We start from the raw sequence: 24,377 nt of genomic DNA, 5'->3' as shown, positions 1-24,377 counted from the left end.
CAGAGTTGATGGAGTTCCCAGATTTACTTTTTTTTTTAAGTTAATTTGAAGCTTTTAATCATTATTTTTATTTGATTTTTTTCTCTGAAGCTCTGCTTGTTTGTTTTGGGTTTTTTGTTTTTGTTGTTGTTTTTGAGACAGGGTTTGTCTGTGTAGCCTGGGTGTCCAGGAACTTGATTTGTAGACCAGGCTAGCCTCCACCTCAGAGATCTGCCTCCCAAGTGTGGGGATCAAAGGAGCGTGTCACCATGCCTGCCTTTTCAGTTATTCTATTTTTTCTCTGTTTTCACCTGTTTAGTTTCTGTCAAACTCGATCATTCTCTTTTGCTTTAGCCCATGAGTTCTGCTGAGCTTTGACTCAGTTACTGTACTTTTTTATCTTGGTAATTATCACTTGTCTCCTTTGTGTAACTTCTACTTTATATATGGACATCTTTCTACTTGATGTTATAATGTTATCTAAGCTGTTCATTATTTTGTAGTATATGCATGTGTGTGTGTGTGTGTGTGTGTGTGTGTGTGTGTGTGTCAGCTGCACACATGACAGTGTGCATCTGAGTGTACCATGCACTTACCACATGGAGGCTAGAGTAAAATAGCAGGTTCCCGCCTCGGTGCCTTGAGACAAAGTCTCTCACTGAACTGAGAGCTCAAATTTCTATTAGGCTGGGTGGCCAGATCAGTTTGTTTTAGCTGTCTCTTACCATGTTGGGGTTACAGGCACACACAGCCCAGATAGGCTTCTATGTCAGTGCTGGGGATTTGAACTCAGGTCCTCAGATTTGCAGCAATGGGGATTTAAGCTCCAGGCCTCATAATTGTAAGGAAGTACGCATACCACTGAGCCATCTCCCTACCTAGCCCATTTTCCTTCTTAAGCCTTCTTTTCCTTAACTACACTTAGTCTTACATAAGTGATCTTGCTTTCTCTCACTCCTTCCAGCACATTTGTTATTGCTAGTGTACACGGTATATTCCACATTGATCTAACATTCAGGAACCCCCTGGAAGCAGACTTTGCCATCTGCTTGCTTTTGTACCTTACCCATCAGGATATCTTGCTTTCCTTTGTGTATTAATTATTCTTTGTTGGATATGGGACACTTTGGCTAATGTATAGCAGCCCTAAGTACCAGTCCTCTCTCTTACCATGGCTTCTGTGATCACCACTTGCTGATTTATTTAGCTAATTGCTGGCTGTATTATTTCAAAGGAGATCTGCCCTCCCCTGCTTGCACACTGGGTTATACTTCTGAAGCTGCTCATCAGGGAGGGACCGCTTCCAGCGTGCTACTCTGGTGACGGTGGTGTGGCGGGACTCTCTTTTCTTTGTACATGACCACTGAGTCCTTTTAACTGCCTGGCTGGCTGATGGCTGGAATTCTTTTTCATAATCTCCTGGCAGTATAAGTTGCTTTATAAAACAATCTGATCACGTTTTGGCTCCTTGGAGGGAATTTCTGAAGGGTCTGCATTGGATATTCTCTCAGCCCTCACGGTGGTTCTGCCTGCTGTGTCATTGCCCATGCTTGGATAATTGGATAGTGGGTACCCCGTCCTTGGCTTGCCTCTCCGATGCAGAACCATGTTTCTCACAGTTGGGAGCACTGACTAGGGCTATGGTGTGGGCTGTGTGTCATTCTCAAGGCTGAACCTGCGTCTGTAGTCTGAGCAGAAGAGGAGAGCCCCACCTTTTGAGTGGCCTTGGCCGAAGCTACAGGCATCTGGTGGGTGGAGTGTGTGTGTGTGTGTGTGTGTGTGAGAGAGAGAGAGAGAGAGAGAGAGAGAGAGAGAGAGAGAGAGAGGTCCTACTACTGGTCCTGGAAGAAAGCCATCTTTCCTGAGTGTTCTTGATTTTATGGGGAAGAGCGCCCATGTTGAGCCCTGTCTGGGAGTTAGGGCTTCTATGACCTTAGCATGATGGAATAACAGATTTTAGTCTGAGGTAGAAAGAGGAAGCTTATGATCTTGGCTTGAGGGTAGCTTGTTCTTAGAGACCTGGGGAAAAAAGAGTCTGAGGGTGAGGCAGTCTTGGAATATTTTGGGGGTCAGTTTGGTTCTTATTCTCGATCTCCAGAGAGGGGTCTTATGTCTTTGGCTTGAGGAGGGGGAGCTTGTTGTTGGCCTGGGGGAGGGGAGCTTGTTCTTGGTTTCAACCATTGATCTGGCGTCTTCCCCTCGCTGAGCTGAAGGCAGAGGACTGTCTCATGGAGTGGTGCTCTTATCCCACACTTCGCTAGATTTTTTTTTTTTTGAATAAATGTTTTCTCCTTAGCTGTTTGCTTCCAGGACTGTTTCCAGAGCCTTTAAATGGATTTTTATTTCAATAGGTTCCACCGGTTCCACTGGGGAACTTGGCAAGGAGTTCCATACGCCGCCACGCAGGAAGTCAGCAAGTGACTCACGCCTCGCATTATGCATGGGTTTGTCTCCTGGAAAAAGTCTCATTCGTGTCTCTGTGTAGAAAAATTGTTCACTTTACCAGAGAATGCGTTACAGAAGTGTGGCTGTAAAATAAATGTAGTTTTCCATTGACTTCCTTTTTAGATAAACATGTTACCCTTGGGGGGTGAGGAGGAGGGGGAGCCCCATCATTGACTGTGTTGGGGGCTATGGAAACTCAAGGGAGTTGCCCAGTTGGTTAATACTGGTGTTGCTCTATGAGTACTTTGGTTCATGTCAGTGGTTTTGCTTGTTTTACTTGTGTTGTGTTTTAATTCTGCATCTTCTCTTTCCCACCTAAATTCCTTCCTCATTTGTTGCCTGTCCCTGGTAGTTCCAACAAAAGAAAACCTTCTTGGGTGAATACTTTTGACTCATAGAAGCCTACTGTTAGATAGGAGCTTGGGCTTCATATGTTCTCTGAGGACGGTGGAGCAGATGAGGAAACTAGGGCCACAGAGGAGTGGCTTCCTCAGCGTTGCTCAGGTATAAGAAAGAGCAAGCAGGTCTCCTGCCTCACAGATCATTGCTGTGGAACACTTGGGGACTTGGAGGTGAAGGGCAGTGTTAGAATGTCAACCACAAATGTCCCCACAGATTCATGTTTTGAGCATTTGGTATCCAGCTGGTTGTGCTAACTTGGGAGACTGGGGAAAATTTAGGAGAGGCCTCCCTAGAAGATGTGGGGGACTGACAGAAGGGTTCACAGGTGTCTTTTGCCTGTTCCTTACCTGTCAGTTGCTCCCTTCCTGTCAGCTGCTCCCTTCCTATCAGCCAGTGATTTAAAAATGCCCCTCCTTGACCTGTGCTCCCACCACTGTGATATCCTGTGATCTACTGTGATATTCTACAATCTACTGTGATATCCTGTGGCCCACTATGATATCTGGTGATCCACTATGATATCCTGTGACCCACTATGATATCCTGTGATCTACTATGATAACCTGTGATCCAATGTGATTTCTTGTGATCTACGTGATATCCCATGATCCACTGTGATATCCTGCAATCTACTGTGATATCTCATGATCCACTGTACTATCCCGTGATCTACTGTGATTTACTGCCTGTCACTCAGCCTAAGTGTGCGGATGAGTGACAATAGACAGAGTCCTGGGAACTCTGAGCCCAAATAAATTTTTCCTTCCTTTTAGTTCCTGGCAGGTATTAGATCACAGTGACGAGAAACCTGTCTATAGACAATACCTCTGCCAACTTCTGTGGCTCATGGATTCTGTTCCTCAAGTCACCCCCTTCCTTCCCAACCTTGCAGATTGATCTTTCTTATATATGTGTTATATAGCAACCTGAACATGGTTTAAGTATTGGACTGGAGGTGGCGGGTGTGATGTTAGGCTAATATATTCCCTCCTGTGATTGGTGCATTCGTCTTTGTAAGTGATGGGACAGACCCAAGTGCTAATTCCCCAAAAGGAAGGCCTTCAATGGATGAAGCAGAATTAGTTTGGATTGGGTTATGTTTAGTGTGTCTTGAGTTACATATCACTAACATATTTGTACCCAGTTATGTCATGATTTTGTGTAACATTTTTATTTTTATCTACTAAAGGTATTTACTTGAAACTAGAAGTCATGAATTTGGGGGTTGGGGGAGACTTTAAAGATGGCTTAGAGCATTTATGGGAAGAATGGAAGACATTTGCCTCCTAGTTGACTCCATCTTGCTGAAAGCCATGCATGCTTTGGTACTCAGCATGTCGGACTGTAGTAAGACAAGACATCCTTGTCATAGTTGGGCAGTATAGTCCAAGAGCAGCAGAATCTCTAGGGAGGACAAAGTCAGAGTCTGGTTTGATTGTGTCCTCTGTTGACCGAGCCTTTGGTCACGTCTGCTACTTTGACAGCAGGCAGCACTCTGGACCTGGCTGCAGACATAATGCTACCCTAAACAGGACCCTGGTAGGCAGGGTTAGTGGCACTGGGGAGGTGTTGTTTGTAGCTATGGACACTTTATCAGCAACCCCTGATAGTCTCATTTTACCCATCAGGATGAACTTGAGCGGGTCATTCCTGCACCCCTTGGTGCCTGCAAAGAGGTGCACAGTCATTTGTGCTGAGATGTGAGAAATGCAATTTGTCTGTTAGGTTAGCGAGTATCTCTCAGATACATACACTCCTATATCCTAATGCTTAATATGCCTTAAGCCACAGCTACAGTGAATAATAGAGAACCACAGTGGCCTTGAGGAGTAGTAGATGTCCTTTCCTGCCATTCATATTCTTTGGGTAGGGTAAAAGGCTTGAGACAGACTCTCACTAAATAGCCCTGACTGGCTTAGAGTTCACTATATAGACCATGTGTAGGTTTTGAAGTCCCAGGGATATGCCCCTCTCTCTGCCTCCCAAGCACTGGGGTTAGAGGTATGTGCCACCGTGTCCAGTGATCCTCAATTTCTAACCCTTCTTAGACAAATCATTTCATCCCATAGCCCCAGAGCCAATATGAACAAATGTCTGAACCACGTCTATAGACATGATATAGAAATCAAGAATGAACCCACATCAATGAAGCCAGTGAGCCCATATGTCACTGACTAGTACTTAAACAAGAGGGCATGATGATGCCTAAAATTGAACAGCTCACGTAGAAACTGACAGATCCTTCACACCACTGATGGCTACATAGACCTATTGTGTCATCTCTGTGTGTAGCAGGTGCGGGAGGGGCAGCTTTGTGCTAAATGCAAATGCTTTGGCCATATCCAGTCCATGCACATTGTGGATTTGTTTGAAGCCTGGAAATAAACCACGGCTTCTACTGCTCCTGTGTGTGTTAGATGACACCTTTCTTCTACATGAGAGTCTTTATTGTATTAGAAACTGGCAGAAGACTGGATACTATATGACCAAAAAATGTCTAGGGAACTCCTAATTGTCACTTTCCGCCTAAACACATCTGTCACCCATGGTGGGCAGGGCTGGCTCTGCTCTGTATATTGTCACTGCCAGGGAAATGACCTCTGGCTGAGGGTTGGAGGAGAAACTCAGCTGCTGACAGAGTGTAGCCCCTTGGGGTTTGGACACAGGCAGGCAGAGAGGACAGAGGCCCAGAAGCTGACTTTCACAGCATCTGATACCAGTGAATGAAGATGGCCACTGTACCAGTGACCAAGAGGCTGAGGTCATGGTGGTGGAGACATCTGCTAGAGTGCCAGCCATGTAACTACATCCTTTCCAGATACTGAGAGACTTGAAAAGGCTTCTGCTTCTTTCTTTACCCTGAGCAGTGGCAAGCCAAGCCCTTGGCTGATGTCATTGCATCTGGTATGGTCAGACTGAACATAAGGTCTGAGCATGCTCCCTCGGCCCTTCAGGGTCCTATTTAGTTTTGCCACAGCTCTCTGAAGCCGCTGCTTATTGGTGAATCTGGCACTAACGGATTATCTTCTCGCCTCAATGTCCCCTACCTTGCTGTCATTAGGGTGGCTCCTTGAACTGTTACAGGGACCAAATCTATATATCTGAGGGTGGGCTGTTATTAACAAAGCACCTTTTAAAAGAATCTCTTTTAAGTTTCAGAGCATAAGCATCTATTCAGGAGATGATTCATTGTAAAGGCTTCAAGAGATGACACAAGCTGTCTGCTTATCTGTTCATTGAGCGCGCATCCAAAGAGAATAAGGGAGCCAATTAAAATTCATTAATTCACTAAGCACCCAGTGCTTGCTTTAAAAGCACAGATAAAATGATTTTTTTAAAAAAAAATCAAAAAGACCTGTGCAGTTCTAACCCCCCGCCCCCGCCTCAGGTAAGCTAATGGAACAGGATGCGTGTGGCTGGGCCACTTCAGAGCTGTATGTGAGAGCAGGGTTGGGAGGCCAGGTTCAGAGGGTGGCCTGCGGTGGGGGCTCAGAGAAGAGCTGCTAGGGATATTTGAAGGAGGCAGATATATTTTGTCAGGGTCATCCAACAGCATAGAGAGCACATACACACATGCATACACACACACACACAGTACACATTCTGTATGTGTGTGTATGAATGTGTATATGCATGTATGTGTGTATGTGTGTTTTTGTGTGTATGACTGTGTTTGTATGAATGTATATGTATATGTATGTATATATGTGTGTGACTGTGCTTGCACGTGTGTATATGTGTATGCCTGCATATGAATGTGTCAATGTGTGAATGTGTTTGTATATGGGTACATGTGTATGGGTATATTATGCACATAGGTATATGTCTGTGTGTATGTAAGTATATATGTGTGTGTATGAGTATGTGTGTGTGCGTATGTGTGTATATGCATATGGCTGTATATACATATGTCTGTGTGTGAGTATATATGTGTACATGTATATGGGTATATGTGGGTATATGTGTGTATGAGTGTATATGTATGAGTATGTATGTATATGTATGTATGTTGTGTATATATGTATATGAGTATATGTGTGTGAGTGTGTGTGTGTGTGTTGGAAAGTAAGACTTCCTTTATACAACTGTAAGGGCTGAGAAGCCCTATGATCTGTATTCTGAGAGTTGGAGACTTAAAGAAGAGAATGGCTAGAGAATTCATGCCAGCGTGGAGGTTGAGCCGAGCTAATGATGTTAGGGAGGACATCTGCTCCCCTCAGGAGATGGGATCGAGGATTCAGATGTTAATCCCATCTTGGAATTCCACAAACTCACCTAGAGTTCAGTTTGACCATGTATCTGGTTAGCCCACAATGCAGTTGAACTGACCCATGGAATCAGTCATCATGCCAGGTTAAGGGAGGAGGGGGCAGAATGCAGTGACTCAGAAGGGCTGAGGGGAGTGTCTAGAGACACACTCAGGGAACCAAGAGCAGTTCTGAATAGCTGGGAGCCCTGTTTATTGGGAGATAAGGCTGGAGCGCTTCCCAAAATCCTCTGAAGCACGCTGAAGGGCTTGTACTTGGCCCAGGAGCACCATGAGCTTCACAGGGTTTCATCATGAAGTGTCATGGTCAGAGTGTTCATTTCACTGGGTTGGTGTATGTACGCTATCCCGTGAGGTCAAGGGAAGCAGATCCCAGGCCAGTAAGAACAGCAGCAGTCCCCAAGAGGTGCTTGTAAACATCACAGAGAAATGGCCCAAAAAACAGTGGCTGAGCAGTCCAACGTTGAAGACAGTCCGTTTCCTATTGGAAGGAAACCATGTAGAGGCAAGCAGGCCATTTTATGGGCAGTTAGTCATCCCAGCAGAGTGGCTGACTGGGGCTTGGGCCAAAGCTACTCAGCACTGATGTGAAGTGGGAGGTGGTGGTACACAGAGAGATGGGGAGCAGGGGGTGGTGGCGGGGGGTGTGGAGGGGAGAGCTTCAGCATGAAAAGCCTCAGCTTGCCATGTGACCAAAGGGGAAATTAGAACACGTTTTGCATGCCTTTATGAATTAAGCTATCATAGGTTAAATGTATAGGAAAGAGGAGGTCAGTGCTATCTATGGCTTCCACTGAAGAACTGAGACGCATCCCTGTGTGTAAGAAGACATTGCACAGTCTCCAGACATTGATTGCATGCTGCAGGTTAAGCACCAGAAGACATTACCTCATTTAACCGTTAAAATGTGTGAAATGTGTGTATAGTTTCTTCGTTTATATACACACACATATATAAAATAATAGAACTCTCTTCATTTATATGTATATGAGTGTATGTATATATACTCTCTCTCTCTATATATATATACATATATTCTCTTTATAATGTATATATACTCCATATATGTATATATACTTTTTCATAAATGTGTATATATATTCTATATATTCTCTCTCCATACATATGCATCTATATGTGTATACATACATGTATATGATGTATACATATATGTGTGTGCATATATATACTTTCTCCATATATGTGTGCTTATATATATACTTTATCCACATAAGTGTGTGTATGCATATATATATGTATATATATACACATATGGAGAGAATTCTACTGTATATATACATGCATACACATATGTATATATTACACACACACACACAGATGGAGAGAGAGTTCTATTATTTTAAAGGTACTGAGGCTAAACTAGCCCAAATCATGTGACTGGACCAAAGCAGTGCAGCCAATAAGAGGTAGCACCTAGGTTGACACCTCATCGTAATGCCTTGATCAGTTCTGCACACATCCCAGGCAGGTCCTGCAGAAACTGTGCCAATGGTGGAGTCTGTTTTTGGTCTTTGTTTCTGTTTTTCATCTAACACATGACTTAAGAATTTTAGAAACGTTTAAAATTTATGATCTGAAATGAAAACAATATAAAAAGACATACTTTAAGAAGTCTCACTCCTACACCTACCACTTTACAACAGAGCCATCTGTTCACACACACACACACATGAGAGAGAGAGAGAGAGAGAGAGAGAGAGAGAGAGAGAGAGAGAGAGAGAGAGAATGCACCGTTTGTTTCCTGGCCTTCCCAAAGCTGTTTCCACACTGCATACAAACATGGCTGATGGTGTTCCTCTCTTTTCGAAGCTCGCCCCATCCAGTCACTATTTTCATCTTGCTTTCCTCACTTGACAGTGTGCCCTGGCGATCGTGTGTGATCAGCATCTGCATCTGTGAGCTGGGAAAGCTCCATGGTTAAAGCTCTCTCTGTGCAATGCAAGGCGCTGAGTTAGATTTCTCAGGAAACATGAGAGCATCAGGAGCAGGCACAGGTCACAGTGCACATCGCAATCCCTGTGCTCCTGGGGCAGTCAGGGAGGTGGAGGCAAAGCAGTCCCTGAAAGCTCACCTCACAGGCTCATCTCAGATAAAGTAGGGGGCAAGGACCAACACCCACAGCAGTCTTTTAACTGCCACGGTATACCATGGTACATGTCTGCCTGTACTCATACACACATGAACACATTTTACATACACACATACATGCACACACTCACACACATATACACTTGCTCGTCCTCAGATGGACAAGAGCACATACACATGCACATACTCATGTATGCATACATACTGCACACATGTTTGTATCCATGTCCCTGTATGACCATCCAGTCTCTGCTGGTCTTCTTGGCTTCATTTTGTGTCTAGAGAATTCTCTGTATTTCCACTACTTTCCTTGATGCTTCTTCTGTTAGCTGTCCCTACCATTCCATTCCTGCCCATGCTTCCTAGAAACATGCGAGCCTTTCTCTTGAGACCAAGGAAATGATGCTCTTTGCCTCTTTTCTTTCCACTCTCAAGTAAGATGAGGCCCTTTATTTCCATAAAAGTGCATCTGCGAAGAAAGACACAGAATCGGAGTCGGTTTCTCAAAGTCCCATTTTCAAAAAAGAGAACATCTGGTGGCAGATGACCCCTGTGGATTATATTCAGTTTCCAGGGTGACCTCACATCCCACAGTCTGTCTCGGTTGTATTACATACTGGCCTGGGGCAGTGGTCCAGGCATAAGCTGTGGAATCTATAGCCAGGGCCTGTCAATTACCCACTGCAGCAGGAGCAAGTTCTCATCTTGACGTGCCTCTGTGTCTGGTCCCCATCTCCTGAGGCTGCCTGAGTCAATAAGCAGATATTTTAGAAGCTCTGGAAAGCACGTATTTATCTATGTAACAAGCCTCTTGGAGACCCTTAGCCTTCATATCTAGGCTGTGTTTCCGTAGATCCCAGCCACATGGAGCACAGACAGCTTAGTGGAGACTTGAGTCCATACACCATGCAAAAGGTAATCAGCAGCCTTCATTTACATTACTGAGGCACAGAGAGCTTCTCTGCTCTGCTCCCCAAGTAAATGTCAAATTCTTAGAGTCATCTGGAAAATTTCTTTTTGATAAAGAAGCAGAGGAATGTCAAATGGGTTAGACAATATTTAAAATTGGTGTTAGATGACATCATGATTTTTGAACCAAAGCCTGGTATTTCATGATCTTCTATTCTGTGTGTCAGGCCAGACTTGTCTACATTAGACATGTGCCCTTCTGCATGTGTCAGAATGTCCTGCAACTAGGGTGTATCAGCGAGCGAAGTGCAAACGCCACTGCCCTCACGGATCCTGGCAGGAGAAGAGAGCAAGGCAAAGCACATGCTAGTGAGTCACAGAGAATGCAGGGCTGATCAGCGAATGCTAGAGACGTGGTCTAAGGATGCCTTACCAAGGACATGAGTTTTAAGAGAATTGTGGATCAGATCTCCATAAGGGGAGAATAGAGAGACTCTCAGTCTAGACCTGAAGGGGATACACATCAAGCTGAGCAACTGGGTGCCAGGCCTTTGTTGTTGATGATCACGTCTGCAGTCAACAAGGTATGCGGATGACAGAGTTCATCCCAGCCACCATAACAAAATACCCTAAGCTAGGTTTTCGAAGAAGGGAAGTTTGTGTCTCATACTTGGGGCCTCCTGTGTCCTAGATCAACTGCCAGCAGATTGGTGCATGGTGAGAGCCACCATCCAGTGATAGAACTTTTCAGTGTGTCCCTACATGGCAGAAGGTGTAAGGATCCCCTGGGGACCTCTGGGTATTCTTTCATTCACAGGGCTCTGCCTTCTTGACCTACTCATTTCCTAGGTACCCTTTCCTCACACCGTCAGATGCACTGTCAGCACTTTGGCACAAAAATGCGAGGCAGACATGATTGCTCAACTACAACAGTAAGGACATCTGGCTTCTTCAGTAGATGTGTAGAAAATAGGTCAAAGCTAGAGCAAGGAGGGTGGAGGGATTTCATCGCAGCTATACGAAATACACACTTTCATCCACTGTTCTCACACCTGCTTCGATGATGATACATGATTTGGGAACAGTATACTCATTGCCATTAATACAAGTGTCCATTTCATTATCCAGTTGGTCCAGTTGGTGACCTTTTTCGAGTGTCCCATAACCTCCAGCTGCTCACCTACAAGCAGACAAGGAGGGAGCCTGTGAAACTCGCTCGTTAGGGACGCAATCTTGGGGACTCTACAGGTTGGAACTGATGCTTGGGAAGTAGACAGTGCACTTCACAACATTCTATTTAGATGCCAGATTTTTCTTAGAAGGAAAAAGAAAAATCCAATCTATACAGTAACTGTGGATTCCCTGGTGGCCTCAAGGAAGTTGTGACCTCATGATGACTCAGGGCTTCAGAATAAACTGGGAGTCTGTTGAGAACCAGAATCTCAGCCCCAATCCAACAATCAGAATTGCAGAGGGTGGGAACCTGCATTTGAGAAGTCATCCACGACCTAGGAGATGGCTCAGGCAGTAAAGTATCCAACGTACTATACAAGGACCTGAATTCTAATCCCTGGCGCGCGCGCGCGCGCGCACACACACACAGACACACACACACACACACACACACACACACAAAACAAACAAACAGAAACAATACCTCCCAATGATTGTGATCCATCACTTTAGTGAAAAATGCTCTCGGTCATAATACATATTTTTTTTGTAGATAATTATTCAGATTGGTGTCAACACCAAAGAATGCATCTTTGTACTTTTCCTTTAAAAGTTTCTCTATTTTGCATGTGTGTATGTGTAGTGCGCACACATGAGTACATGCATCTGGATACATGTGTGTGTTCCAGTAGGTTTTTATGCATGGGAGCTCAAAGTTGACATGCGTCTCTTCCTTGACTATACACTACTTTACATACTGAGGCTTGTCTCTCTCTGGACCCAGAACTCATTGATGTAGCCCCTCTGAGTCGCTCCAGATATTCCCTGTCCCAGTCTCCCAAATACTGGGATTCCAGACAGTCTGCAACCATTGAACTATATAAGGGGAAACTTTAAATTTCTTCTTTAATACAATATAGTTTGATCATGTTTTCCCCTCCCCAAACTCCTTCCACATTTTCCCCACACTTCTATCCACCCACCTTTACATTCTCTCTTTGAAAACAAACCACAAAACTCAAATCAAACAGCAATGTCAACAGACAAACAAAACCGTATGCCAAAATAAAACAAAAAGCTCACAAAGAAGCCACAGAGGTTGTTTTGTGTGGCTGACTACTCCCAGGCATGTGGGGCCTGCCCTGACATGTAGTTTATACCCAGTGAGACTCCATTGGAGAAAACTCTTTCTCCCTTTGTCAGCATTTATCAATTGCAGAGAGGTTCTTGGTTAAGGGTAAGAGCCTGTGATGCTTTGAATATGTTTGGCCCAAGGAGTGGTACTATTAGGAGGTATGGCCTTGTTAGAGAAAGTGTGTCACTGTGGGGGTGGGCAATGGGACCCTCATCCTAACCACATGAAAGCCAATCTTTACCCAGCAGCTTTCAGATGAAGATGTAGAACTCTTAGCTCCTCCAGCACTGTACCTACCCTGATGCTGCTGTGTTTTCTACCATGTTGATAATGGACTACAACTACGAACCTGTAAGCCAGTCCCAATTAAATGTTGTGCTTATAAGAGTTGCCTTGGTCATGGTGGCTGTTTCTCAGCAGTGAAACCCTAACTAAGACAGACCCTATGCCCACTTCCTCCTCTCTGTGGTAGGACCCCTTCTGGTTTGAACGTGTGAGGATCTTGTACATGTCGTCACAGTCTGTAGGTTCATATGTGTACCAGTCCTGTTGTGTCTGGAAGTCACTGTCAGCCCTGACTCTTACAAATGTTCTGCCTCCTCATCCACCTAGATTCCTCAGCCTTGAGGGTGGGGTTTAATGAAGACATCCCATTTAGGGCTGAGAGCTCCAAAGTTGCCCACTCTCTGCATCCTGTCAAGTTGTAATCTCCACTTGCTGCAAAAGCTGCTTCTCTAACAAGCACTGGGTGAGGCACTGATCTGCAAATTTTGTTTTTTAGGAGCTGGATATTATTCTGTTTTATAAATGCGCCATATTTCATTATTCATTCATCAATTGATCAATATATTGGCGTTTCCAATGACTTGGCGTGTACAATGAATAGATCAGCAGGTAAATCTGGACAAGCAAGTATCTATGAAGCAGAATACAGAGTCCATCGGATGTATGCCTGAGAGGTGTGTAGCTGGATCTTGAGGTAGATCGACTTCCAGATTTCTGAAGAACTGTCACATTGATTTTCACACTAGCTGTAAAATTTTGCACTCCCCATCGTGATAAATAAGTGTGCTCTTTACCCACCCACCCCTCACCTCCCATCTCCCCACTCCCCTCACCCCCCACCTCCCTCCTCTGGTCTCATTGGGGTAAATGTCCTGCCATTTGTTTTGTTAATCTTGGCCATTGTAAGAGGAAATCTCCAGGGAGTTTTAATTTGCATTTCTACAAAGGCTAAGGAGGTTGAACATTTATTTAAATGCTTCTCAGCCATTTGTATTGCCTCTTTTTGAGAACTCTGTTTGGTTCTGCATCCCATCTTTTATTTAGTTATTTTTTTCTCTTCATGCCCAGTGGTTTTTGTAGTTCTTTATATATTCTAGATACTAACCCTTTATTAGATGTAAATTAATTGGTAAAGATTTTCTCCATTCCATTGGCTGCCAGTTTATTTGAATGATAGTGTTCTTTGCCATACAGGTTTTCAGTTTCATGAAGTCCCACTTAATAACTGTCATTCCTAATGTCTGTGCTATTAATACTCTGTTCAGAAAGTCTTTCCTGTGCCAATGAGTTCAAGACTATCCCCTACTTTCTCTTCTATTGGATTCAATGTATCTGGCCTTATCTTGAGGACCTTGATCAATCTGGAGTTGAGTTTTATGCAGAGTTAGAGTCATGGATCTATTTTCATCCTTCCACAGCCATCATCCTGAAAGTCTCTCTCTCTCTCTCTCTCTCTCTCTCTCTCTCTCTCTCTCTCTCTCTCTCTCTCTTTGTGTGTGTGTGTGTGTGTGTGTGTATGTGTGTGTGTGTAATACCTAGGGTAAATGTCTATATTCACAAGCTAGAAAACTGATTTAACCAAATAGACTCTTCCACTCACCATATAGGCATGCTGGGTAATGTTAACTGGTACCTTCATAGCACTCTCAGTGCCAGCTTGCACCAAAGAAGAAATCCAGGGACCTGGGCATAAGGCAAGGCAACCACAGTTTAGATCTCTAGCACCCACATAAAAGTCATATTGCTAGGAATGGCAGCTCGCCTGTCATCTCAGTACCCAGGAAGTGGAAACAAGAGACCTTCACCTCAACTAGCAGGGCAACCTGAATATCTAGATTAGAAGACTCAGTAAGGTCTAGTCTCAGTTCAAGACCCTGCCTCAGTACATAGTAGAGAGCAATCTAAGAAGATACCCAAGGTCATTTTCTGCCTTCCACATGCACATGCCCACCATGTACACCCACACTTGTGCAAACACACGTACACATGTGTGCACACACACGTACATGCATGTGTGTGCCATGTGCACCTACACCCATGCAAATACATGTCTCCAAACACACACATACTGCAAACAAGTGTGCGAAGAGATCCAGAAGTTGGCTTATGCTGTGCCAGTAGGAAAGTCTTGGGCATTCCACCTGAGACCTTTGAGTATGCAATTTACAGAGTAGTCTAAGAGCCTGCAGAATTACAGGCTCCATAGCAATGCCAGGATGTGAGCCCAAGGCAGCATTTTTCCCTAAGTCACTCACCTAAACTGTATAGAGAAAATAGACCCGCTGGGGTGGAAAGTAATGTGGACTTTTTGGAGGAAGTATCTTTGTGTTTACACAGTGGTAGAAATTGTCTGTAGACTTATGACTCAAGTTCAAGGTCAATTTATGAAAATAAGAGTCCATTATTTTTCTTTTTGTCCCTGAGAAATGACTGTCTTGGGAGAAAGCACCCCATGTTCAACTGGACATTTGCCTTCAGGAAAAATAGGGAGAATAATTTTTCCTTTGTGTTCTCAGAGGAAATTGCTATAGCTTCCTGCTGATGTTTCTTTTCCCTTTTCTGGCAACATTTTGTTTAAATTTTAGAACTGGTAAAATGTTGTATATGACCTTAAATCCTTTCTGGCTAATTTCTTTCAAAAATTTAGAGATGAAATTCCTTGCTTAGGAGTTCTTATATCTCCCTAGTTTGATTTTGTGTTCCTTAAGGAAAAAAAATCTGAAAGCCCAAGATTCTTCTTATTTTTCTCTATCTCAGTCCCACTAAGATACCTAACTGTACCCAAGGATACCCTACATGGACACCTGACACTACTTAATGCTATTCATTGTGGTATCCACAGTACTCAACAATATCTATCACAGACACACATCAGTACCTCACATACCCACCATGGGTACTGTGATAATACTCAGAGTTGCCCACCACATGTGCACACAAGTACCCAGTCGTAGACATCACAGTATTCCATAGTACTCAGTATGAGTACCCAATAGTATTCATCACAGATACCCTACAGTTCTCAACAGCAACATCTGTTCCATGTTTCGTATCCATGGTAACCAGACGATGGTGAGTATTCCTAAAATGCAAACTTCCAGACTTCTCTCTCTGCAAATCTAGCGGGACCCACACTATCTGTCTCTTAAAGGATGCTTTGCTATGTGTAAGGCTAAACCATAGAGTAATGCCATTTCAACTCAGCACAGGGACCTGAAAATCAGATTACCACACATCGTTTCCCACATGGTGAAGCACTCTGTTGAGCATTCCCTTCATTGCTTCCCTCCACAAGCTCAGGCAGCCTGGGGCTTGCCTTGTGGACAGAATATTCCCTAGGCTTTGCAGGAGAGTGGAAGAAGGTCCTTCTCAACTTCTGTGCATCAACTCGGAGGCTGTGTGGTTTTTGTCTGTTTGCTTGTTTGTTTTGTTTTTCTGATAGAAGAGAAAGCAATCATGTAATAGAGTGTCAAGATAAGAATCAGGTTTACCTGGATGTTAACAGATTATCTGCCTGGTTTAACTCTTACCTGTATGCAGATGAGAGGTCTACTGTGTACCCGAGGACCTTCACTGAAGGGAGACCGAGGATTCACATGGTGGCCTTTATCCTGATAGATGAGCATGGAGCCTAAACTGACCACTGGGCTTCATCTTAAAGCGTCTGCCATGCAGAATGTGTTTCTGTAGCATCCTCTGGAACACCAGAATGGAATGGAGCATAGAGACTCTGCCCCCACCACCACCCTGTCCATCTCCCATTCTCCTACCACCATTTAGCCATACACTCCTTGACCAGAGTCTGGAAATGTCTGGAGGTCTCAAGTCTCTCTGGATAAAGCAAGCTGAGGCTCTTGCGGTTGATGTGGTGGATGTTGCTAGGTGAGGATTTCCTCCATGGACGTGAGAGAATGTGAGTGCCAATTCGCCATTCAAAGGAGGTTTTCTTTTTTTCTTTTTGGTAAGAGCTAATGTACAGAACCTGTTAGCACAAAGAGGTGGGAGGGAGAACGCGTTGTGTGGGTGGTGGAGGGCTGCTGTCTAGAAGAGAGTTGGAGACAGTGCTGCCTAAGACATAGGCTGGGACAGTTGGCAGAGAGAGTGTCACACAGAGAAAGCTATTTCTACACAGGTGTAACAGAAGGGGCACTTCTAATAATTTTATTCTGGATTCAATGAAATGGTAATGTGGACTTCAGCCTTCCCACGTCTAGCCTAAATTTTAAAAGGAAAATATCAAGGTATAATTATAGCAGAGAATGTTTCTTCAAGAATCCATAAGAAAAGAATCTGGAAACAAAGGTGGTGGAATTCTAAGGAGATAGACCAGGTGGGGGTCTCTTGTTCTCTTGTGAATCAGAACCTGTGTGTGTGTGTGTGTGTGTGTGTGTGTTGTGTAAACACTCTTCCAGATGTGTGTACATGCAGAAACATGCATGCAGAAACATTTATGTATGTGGAAAAGAATGTATGTGTACCCATTTACATATGTAAATATACATGTACATTTATGAACATGTTTATATATGTGGTAGTCTGAATATGTTTGGACCATGGAAAGTGACACTTAGGAGGTGTGGCATTATTAGAGGGTGCATGGCCTTGTTGGAGGAAGTATGACTATGTGGGAGTGGCTTTGAGGGCCTATGCTTAACCTCTGCCCAGTATGGAGGAGAGAGTCTCCTGGTTCTCTGTAGATCAAGATGTAGAATGCCAGCTCCTTCCCCAGTGCCATGACTACATGGACTCTGTCATGCTTCCTGCAGAGATGACAATGGACTGAACTTATATATACATAAGCAAATACAATGTATGCCAGCATATATATTCCCACATGTACATGCACATGAACATAGAATATCAGAAAAAAGACTCACATGGTTGATCTGTCAAGCTTGAAGTCTTCAGACCATGAAGGAAAGCCTGGTGCTCCAGAGAAACGTGGAGGCTACGCATGCACATGCAGGCTTCACAAAGCAGGTTTCCTCTTTAGTCCATTGTCACTGTTAAGCTGGACCTCATAGGATGTGGCCCTCATACATGATGGAGGATCATGGGCCTTTACTGAAGCTGACTGGCTTGAAGGTTCAAATCTTCATCTTCCCATGCCAGCAGCACATGGGAAGTCTTTGACCCCTAAGTCAGGAAGGAGGAAAGCAGACTGCTAAAGGTGACTGTCGCATCTCTCTGGGGCTACTAGAAGAGCTTACACCTTGACAATGGGTCACTGTCCTCTGTAGGAGAGCTGTGAGGTCTTTATTGTGTATGCCTGCATTCTGCTTCTGGCCCACCAAGCCCTGTACTCAGAGATGCCGGAGCATCCATCCTTGTGAAGAACAGCTCACTGGCTGTTGTTTGGTGTGTGCAGGGATTCAAGGATAATGACTTTAGTTACAGGCTCATTAGCCGAAGCCATGGGCCAGGCTTAGCTGTTTCCTGCCACAGTCCTCATAGACATAGCACACCACAGTCACTGAGCACGGTTCTTGTGCCAGGCTCTGGCCAGCTGGCTTCCATAATGTGCAGGTCTGAACCCACAGCATCAACTTTATCCCAAGGAAGCTTGGAAGCTGAGGTCACAGGCCAGGGCAGGAAGGATGGGGTGGAGCCTCAAGGGCAAGGCCAGCCCCAATTTGAAGGCAGAGACAAACTGCTTCTGCTCTGTCTTCTTCTTCCTCTCCCTTTTCCTTTCTTCCTCTCCGACCTTTTTCCTGCTCCTCCCTGAATAGTCTAGGCTGGTCTCAAACTCTCACGGTGTGCCACCATGCCTGGTTTTAAAATCTTTTTTTTTTTTTGTAATATTTCTATTTACTAGGTGCTTATGGAGCTAGGGAGCAGTTTTACACACATAATCTTATGTAATCTTCACAGTGGGAAGATGTAAATATTACTCTACCTTCCCTTCTAAATATGGACTACACGGCTTTCAAGATGTTATGTTGTGCCGTGCTCTGCGGTGGGAAAGCAGTTGTTGTGAGCCTGGGTAGTGTAGCTCTGCGTGTGTAGAACAGGTTCCCTCGCATGCCTATGAGTCAGAGGAGGGGCTCCTCCCTACCAGAACGTGTGCAGTGCGACCACACGCGCTGGCACCCAAAATGCTTGTTTACAATATTTGACATTAGACAATTTCTAAACATATTTTATTTAATCCAAAAATAAAATAAAATGCCAGAGTAACATATCCGATATATTCACACCTACTGGGAAATTAAGATCTGTTAACACATTAAAATTATATATATATATTACATATATATATATATACATATACATATCTCTATGAGTTTGAAGTCAGCCTTATCTATATAGTAAATTCCCCAGGGCAGCCAGGAATACATAGATAAAAAGACATCTCAAAAAGAAATCTAGAACATGTGAAATGGAGAATATTTAATTATGAAGCTGTGGGTTCTCCCACCAGCACAACTTGATGTTTGGGTAGAAATAGCCTCAATCCTATAGGACAAAGATGGAGAAGGGCTCCGACTGCATCAAAGCAAACAAAGCAAAACAAACTAGAAAAGACGGCTGGGGATCGCTCAGTACTAGAAGCCTATTTAGCTAGCATGGGCCTGGGTCCAATCTCTAGCACCCTGTGTGTGTGTGTGTGTGTGTGCGTGTGTGTAAGAGACAGACAGACAGACAGACAGACAGATAATGTTATACTGCTCTGTGCACCTCTAAATCTGGATGTGAAACAAGCTGGGACTCTGCAGTACCTTCTCTCTCTCTCTCTCTCTCTCTCTCTCTCTCTCTCTCTCTCTTATCTTTATTAACTTGAGTATTTCTTATTTACATTTCAATTGTTATTCCCTTTCCCAGTTTCCAGGCCAACATCCCCCTAGCCCTTCCCCCTTCCCTTCTATTTGGGCTTTCCCTCCCCATCCTCTCCCCATTGCCGCCCTCCCCCCAATAATCTCGTTCACTGGGGGTTCAGTCTTGGCAGGACCCAGGGCTTCCCCTTCCACTGGTGCTCTTACTAGGATATTCATTGCTACCTATGAGGTTGGAGCCCAGGATCAGTCCATGTATAGTCTTTAGGTAGTGGCTTAGTCCCTGGAAGCTCTAGTTGCTTGACATTGTTGTTCATATGGGGTCTCGAGCCCCTTCAAGCTCTTCCAGTCCTTTCTCTGATTCCTTCAACGGGGGTCCTATTCTCAGTTCAGTGGTTTGCTGCTGGCATTCGCCTCTGTGTTTGCTGTATTCTTGCTGTGTCTCTCAGGAGAGATCCACATCTGGCTCCTGTCTGCCTGCTCTTCTTTGCTTCATCCATCTTGTCTAATTGGGTGGCTGTATATGTATGGGCCACATGTGGGGCAGGCTCTGAATGGGTGTTCCTTCAGTCTCTGTTTTAATCTTTGCCTCTCTCTTCCCTGCCAAGGGTATTCTTGTTCCCCTTTTAAAGAAGGAGTGAAGCATTCGAATTTTGGTCATCCTTCTTGAGTTTCATGTGTTCTGTGCATCTAGGGTAATTCAAGCATTTGGGCTAATAGCCACTTATCAATGAGTGCATACCATGTATGTTTTTCTGTGATTGGGTTACCTCACTCAGGATGGTATTTTCCAGTTCCATCCATTTGCCTATGAATTTCATAAAGTTATTGTTTTTGATAGTGGAGTAGTATTCATTGTGTAGATGTACCACATTTTCTGTATCCATTCCTCTGTTGAAGGGCATCTGGGTTCTTTCCAGCTTCTGGCTATTATAAATAAGACTGCTATGAACATAGTGGAGCATGTGTCTTTGTTATATGTTGGGGCATCTTTTGGGTATATGCCCAAGAGAGATATAGCTGAGTCCTCAGGTAATTCAATGTCCAATTTTCTGAGGAACCTCCAGACTGATTTCCAGAATGGTTGTAACAGTCTGCAATCCCACCAACAATGGAAGAGTGTTCCTCTTTCTCCACATCCTCCCCAGCATTTGCTGTCACCTGAGTTTTTGATCTTAGCCATTCTCACTGGTATGAGGTGAAATCTCAGGGTTGTTTTGATTTGCATTTCCCTTATGACTAAAGATGTTGAACATTTCTTTAGGTGTTTCTCAGCCATTCGGCATTCCTCAGCTGTGAATTCTTTGTTTAACTCTGAACCCCATTTTTAATAGGGTTCTTTGTCTCCCTGCGGTCTAACTTCTTGAGTTCTTTGTATATTTTGGATATAAGCCCTCTATCCGTTGTAGTACCCTCTCTTAATGTGTCCTTTCCTCTCTCCCTTTAGCTCTTCTTTGCCTGTCTAAATATCCATATTCTCTGGATTTCTGTTTCTTTCCCAGTTTCATTGTGATTCCCCGGGTGAGACATGAGAACTCTGTGATGTGTGTGGAGCTGCTTTGTGCTTTGTCACTATGGGTGGCAGGGCCTTGCAGGGACCCTATTTAACATCCTGACACAGAAGAAGGGGTTTTCTTTAGTATCCAGTTAAGAGTGGCAACTCCTGGCATTGGGAGGGGGTACTGAAATATATTTAAGAACTTTGGTCACTTAAGAAGAGGTGGCTTTAGACTGTGACTAACAAGACATGCAGAATGATGCAGACCCTGTGCACTTAGAGGGTTGACGATAAACCTCGTGGAAGTCTTTTAAAAAGCAGAAAGTTTTCAGAGTCACAGGAAGATTTAGAGAATCCCAGGGCTGCCTTCTTTGATCTTGGATTTCCTTGGAAAACTTGCTTTTGTTTTGTTTATTTAAACCTGATTAAAAACAAACAAACAAACAACAACAACACAGAGATGTCACCTGTATTTTATGGTTACTTAAGAAATAAAGTTTGAGTGAAACAGATGGGGTAGAACTTAATGCCACATATGGTTCTGCTCACATTTAATAGGGTATTTCATGTATAATCTTGCTTTTATGTGGAAAGAACTTCTTTGCTGAAGCTCTTCCAAGGTGATATTGCCTTAATAAGCACAAGGATTTAGGATTATTGAAACTCAATTGGAAGAAAAATAATAGACATAGAAGTCCTGATATGTCCTGTGCAGTTGATAGACACATCAGATTTCTATTGGTGCACATAAAAGTCTGCAAAATGAATCTTGAGTCCTTGATTCCCCATTTCCCTCTACAAGCTAGCATGGGGGTTACAAGGGTGAAGCAATCAGGTCTCTGGAATAGTCAGAATGACAATCAGAGAGAGGAGGGGACAGACAGACAGACAGACAGAGATTGAGAGAGGAATGGGCCAACAGGAAGCTGACAGACGAACCATCTGTTTTCCCTCCTGGGTGATTAGTCCAGGAGGATGTGTGTCAATGGTTGTTGGACATTAAGTGGGTCCCCAATGAGTCATCATTTTGTGGTGTCTAATGGAGTTGTGGCCTCTCCATACCCCTAAAACATAACAGTCCTCAAGGTTACTGGTCGTAGGGAAAGAGGGCTGCAAAAAATAAGGCAAAGTTAAAACAAAGCAAAACTTAAGAGAGTTTCTTTCCCTTTGCTGACCTGGAGATGGTGTTTATAAGAAAGCAGACTGCTTGCTTTCATAATAAACTCTTGATTCTGAAAAACAAAACAAAACAGAAAAAAACAGGAAAAAAACCTCGAAGCAAAGCTCTCAGATGTCAGCACAAAGAACAACGCATGCACATGTTTTAGGTGCTGCCTTTGTGCTCTGATTTAAATGCAGCACAGGACTTGTGTGGTTCAAACCCTACATGACATCCTATGAACACCCGCAGACAGAAGGCTTTCAGGGATCAGTTCTCAGAAGGGTTAAAAAGCAGAAAGGACAGCAGGAACTCCCTGGATGTGTACTCCTTGGCTACTGAATTCTCCTAGTCCCCACTGCGGCTGGTTCGGACTCATATGGTCTCATCTGGTCTCCCAATGCAGTTGACACACATTAGCTCTCCCCTTTGCAAAGACGATAGTGTTAAGTCCTTTCCTGAAAACGTCCTCTGCTGCTGTCCCCCACGTGTCCACCTGCCTTTATTTCCTATTGCTGTTAGACACCCCTGTGGCACCTTGCTGTCCTGGACTACCAGTGTGGGACGTAAGGGTGCCTCTGGACTTGGGGTGTGGGTAGTGTTTAGCGGTATGGAGTTGGAGTTTGGAAATGAGAAGCATCTTGGGAGATGGACCATCAGATGAATGTGTTTAATGTCGCAGTTCCGTATACATAAAAATAGTTAAAGCCATGCATTTTCTGTTAATGTGTATTTCACCATACTTAAAAAAAATGGCATTTATTTAAAATGGTGAACTTCTTGTCTCCCAAAAGGGCGACTTGTCGTGTGTGCATTGAAAACCTATAAAATCAGTTTTTCAACAGCTCAGTGGGGTTTGAAGGATGGATCAGACAACCCTGGGCAGTAGATTTATTAAAGACCTTCATTAGACTCCAAATATTCAACAGATGTGAACGGTGGTGGACTGACATACTTGGCAGCCAGAAGGGAACATAAGTGAATTCTCCCTCAGATGGTGAGATGTGACCACATTATCCATTCGCAGGTCGTCCTGCCTCAGGAACTCCATTTTTGCTTCAGTGCATTTATTCCCAGTGTAATCTTCATAGAAAGTACGGTATTCCATAGGCCCCAGACATCCCCAGCCTCCTCTTTTATGTGCAGACTGATGAGCTGTCCAATGAACAGTGGACTGCTTCTAGAGGATTCCAAGGTCAAAACAGGAAAGTAATTATAGGAAATGTTAAGATTCCCATCAAGGCGATTGTATCAAAACTTGATTGTCAATCATGTAAGGGAGTCAGACAACAATCACAATATTTTTTTTGACTTGGTCTTAATTACTGCTTTCTATTTCTTTTCCCACAAAGTAGGGGGATTGTTCTGAATGCACACACAGCCTATACCTTTGCAGAGGCTGCCTAGAGGTGTCATTTGAGGTGACTCTGAGGTGGTAATGTCTCCTGTGTTGCTTAGTGCCCTGTGTAAGGTCTTTGTATTACAGATGGAAAAAGCAGCCACGGCTAATTGGTAACTATGATAGAATTGTCTCCAAGCCACACCGTGCTTCCTGTGTCTTGCTTAAATGCGTTTTTTGGTGACTCAGGCTAAGAAGCGTATATGTTTATGTCTGTTTATGGGCAACAAAGCAGAGATCCTCGAGTCAAGATACCCACTGAAGGATCAGAGACCCAGAGGGAAGGAGAGGATGCAGAGTCTACCCAGAATGTGGAAAATATTTGCTCATGTGGAACCATCTCCAGTCCTCTGGTAGCCATCTTAACCAGCAATGTGTGACAGGGCTAATTTTTGGCTTCCTGCTGAGTGGACTAGTTGAGCAAAGGCATCGGATCTGTCCTTTTTTACACGTCTAGACCACAAACTCCAGGCTTGGGCTTAGACCAGGCGGATCCTTTAAAAGTGACAGACAGGATATGGGAAGCAAAGCCAACAAACAGCTCAGTGCAGTCCTAGCCTTGGTGTAGACTTCTGTGACGACAGAATTAGCCTTGTTTGCACTGTGACGACCTTCACCCTTGAGCTTCTCGGGTTACAGTAGTGAATGCCTTAAAAACAAGCACGAAGTAAAATTAGGACTTATCATGGATATTTCTAATGACATCTGACGTTTTTGGTATCTTTTCAAGTAGTACACATTTTCATATGTTTTATCATACATTTCTAAATATAAATAATTAAAAACCACTGCAGTGGTGGCTGGTTAAGGGGGCAAGTGTCCTCAATTTGGGTTATTTTGAACA

The 24,377-nt window shown here is 43.9% G+C and overlaps 1 protein-coding gene across 11 annotated transcripts in view; it reads left to right on the top strand.

Annotated features, from left to right (window-relative positions):
- Positions 1-24,377, top strand: part of Pde10a (phosphodiesterase 10A) — a 452,326-nt gene that overhangs the window by 231,499 nt on the left and 196,450 nt on the right. For 2 of the 11 annotated variants that reach the window (XM_063272590.1, XM_063272582.1), the window contains exon 3: positions 2,331-2,423. The exons of the other annotated variants lie outside the window; for them this stretch is intronic. In XM_063272590.1, the coding sequence (XP_063128660.1) occupies positions 2,331-2,423 (93 nt within the window). The remainder of the gene's footprint in view (positions 1-2,330; positions 2,424-24,377) is intronic. 11 annotated transcript variants of the gene reach the window in all.

Source organism: Rattus norvegicus, chromosome 1, assembly GCF_036323735.1.
Source record: "Rattus norvegicus strain BN/NHsdMcwi chromosome 1, GRCr8, whole genome shotgun sequence".
NCBI lineage: Eukaryota > Metazoa > Chordata > Mammalia > Rodentia > Muridae > Rattus > Rattus norvegicus.
This window is presented reverse-complemented; position numbering and strand designations above follow the sequence as displayed.